Source organism: Ruditapes philippinarum, unplaced genomic scaffold (assembly GCF_026571515.1).
Source record: "Ruditapes philippinarum isolate M1 unplaced genomic scaffold, ASM2657151v2 ctg625_1_1_1_1, whole genome shotgun sequence".
Classification (NCBI taxonomy): Eukaryota; Metazoa; Mollusca; class Bivalvia; order Venerida; family Veneridae; genus Ruditapes; species Ruditapes philippinarum.
In genome coordinates, this window is record NW_026853337.1 from 173,487 (window position 1) to 176,364 (window position 2,878).

Consider the following 2,878-nt stretch of genomic DNA (forward strand, 5'->3'; position numbering starts at 1 on the left):
TATTGTACAAAAGATGTTTTGTAGCATTTCAGGGGAAAATCACATCGGTTTTATTGTGATTGTAATAACAAAACATGTAATTCTTTACATTGCAGTTAAATAGATTATTATTGTTAAACAATGGGATTGTGAATATTCTTTGCATGAATCTAATTTTGTTTGAGTTCACTACTTGTTACATATTCACAACTTTGTAAATCAAGCTGACAGTATTCCATAGCGTTTGATCTTTAATCTATTCTACAAACATGCTTGATTCGTTCTCTTATTAAAGTGACTTGTATGCACATGGGATCGGTGTTGATTTATATTGAAAAAAAAAATGTATATTTTCTATCCCTTTATACGTGCACAAAAAGTAAATAATTTACCAATTTATCTATAGTGTTGATTGAGTATAAGATTCATTTCAGAGTGAAAAACAGTTAAGTAACATATGAATGTATTATATTATCGAATGTAATCATTTTAATGTAAGGGCTTTACAAGACCTCAACCTCTCGTACACAATCATTGACGTTTTTCCCCAATCAATTAGTATCATAAATCGGTATACGTTCAAACAGCATGTCATCTTTCAGAAATAGATTTTGTGGCTTAAACAATAACACGTTGTCTTTACCACAGGCATTTGATTAATTGTATGCAGATAATTATCCAGTAAGATATGTAGCGATCTGCTTTTACTATATCAAATGCAATGATACTACTTTGGAAATTACTTGGACATAGTCAGTATACACATTGAAAAATGTTCGTGTTCTTTGAACTGTCATTTTTAATAATGTATTCTATTGACGTCCAATGGTTTAATTAATAAAATAACAGTAAAATGAAAAGTTGAACAAATAGATGACTACATGAAAAAGTTTTTAGATGTAATTCATTTTGCAGTAATTGATAAAACTTAACTTAATGGTTGAAATGGTAAAAGCCATCTATCAAAACGTAAAATCTTGTGTAAAAGACACAGCTTACTTGACCATTTCTGACATGTTTAATGTTTCTATTGGTGTTAAACAAGGGGAACCACTCTCTCCTCTATTATTTATTTTATTTGTTAAAGATGTAAAAAATATTGTTGATGTGTCACAATTAACAGAGACTGATTTATCTTTACTATCTGTACATATGTTATTATTTGCTGATGATATAGCTCTATTTACCACAAACCCAAATAGTTTGCAATCCTTTCTTGATAACATTTATATATACTCGTTGCAGTGGGGCCTTAAGATCAATGCTAGCAAGACTAAAATATGTATTTTTGAGAAAAGAAAAACGCAATGCAATTATAATTGGTATGTTAATGGTGCTAAGCTAGATATCGTTAATTCTTCTTGTTACCTTGGTGTTAAATTTTACTATACCGGTAACATGAAATTTGCTGTTCAGGCTCTAAACGACCAAGCTCTCAGAGCATATAACAATCTTCTTTCAGTTATAAGTAGACTAAATCTTGATATAAAAACACAATTATTACTGTTTGATTCTCTTGTAGTCCCCATACTTCTATATGGCTCAGAAGTATGGGGAGTATATAATTATAAAGAAATTGATAAACTTCATTTTCGTTTTTGCAAGAGAATTCTTGGTGTTAGAACCCAGACATCAAATGCTGCTGTGCTGGGTGAGCTTGGTCGCTTTCCATTGTCTGTATTATGTAAAGAGCGAGCATTGAAACAATGGTTAAAGATAATGAAATGTCCAGGTTCACTTATGTATAACATTTTTTCAGAATTAAAGTCATCAGAAAATCGAAATTCAAATAATTCCTGGACTTTGTCTGTGAAAAAATTCTTAAATAATTTAGGCTATGGATACTTATGGAATGAAACAAATTTTGATAATAACTATATGTCTGTATTAAAGCAAAGATTACGGGATCAATACGTACAAGAGTGGAGCGAAACAATTGCAAATCAACCAAAACTTAAATTTTTACTGTTTGTTCAAGACAGAATTTTCTTTTGAAAAATATTTGACGGTGTTAGATAAAAGTTCCTGTAGACAAACAATGTCTCGATTTAGATTGTCGTCCCATAATTTAGAAGTTGAAAATGGTAGATTTGTTGGAATTGATAGAAACGATCGTATCTGTAAAATGTGTAGTACTCATGTTGAAAACGAATATCATTTTTTACTCTGTTGTCCTATTTACAGAGAGTTGCGTAAAAGATATTGTATAAACTATTCCTTTCCTACTCTAAATAAATTTCATTTTCTTTGTCAAGTAAAAATATAAGAAAAATAAGAAATGTTGCAAAATTTACTTCATGTGCTATGAAATTAAGAGCAGAATTTCTTGCAAATATGGCTGCTCCTTAAAATATCTGTTTAAAATACTTTCAAGTTATAGAAATATTGTTAAAATAATCGTTTGATGTATATATGTTTTTGTATGTTATATTTACATGTATATTGTATATATTTCTGTTGTCTTGGCCATCATGAATGTTATTGTAAATGGCCAAAGGCATTTTCTCATGCCGAGTTAGCCAAAATAAACTGTAATAAACTGTAATAAACTGATAAAACTTAACAATCTTTAATTCTCATTACAATGATTTTTTAACATAAGAACTTAAGTATTTAAATTTCAGCTGTGGTCTAAAATCATATAGAATGAATATTCTTTGTAGATATATAGTTAAATATATAGTAATATATACTTTAAGAAAGCATATATGTACTAGAGCGGAGTTTCACTTAACTTACTTGTTAATATGACAGTTCAGTCGCATGCTAGTAAATTATACACGATGTACTCAGTGTTATCATTAAAGGGAGATAAATAGATTGTGTATAAGAACATAACATGAATATACATTTGTTCCCATAGTATAATCAGCATGACATGTGCAAAAATCTTTGAATT

The 2,878-nt window shown here is 29.1% G+C and overlaps 1 protein-coding gene across 1 annotated transcript; it reads left to right on the forward strand.

The window, feature by feature from the left end:
* Positions 1-1,377: 1,377 nt before the first annotated feature.
* On the forward strand, positions 1,378-2,518 carry LOC132736534 (uncharacterized). The gene is made up of 2 exons (XM_060723677.1): positions 1,378-1,788; positions 1,958-2,518. Exons 1-2 carry the CDS (start codon positions 1,378-1,380, stop codon positions 2,243-2,245), a joined length of 699 nt encoding a protein of 232 aa, XP_060579660.1. The 3' UTR covers positions 2,246-2,518.
* Positions 2,519-2,878: the final 360 nt, after the last annotated feature.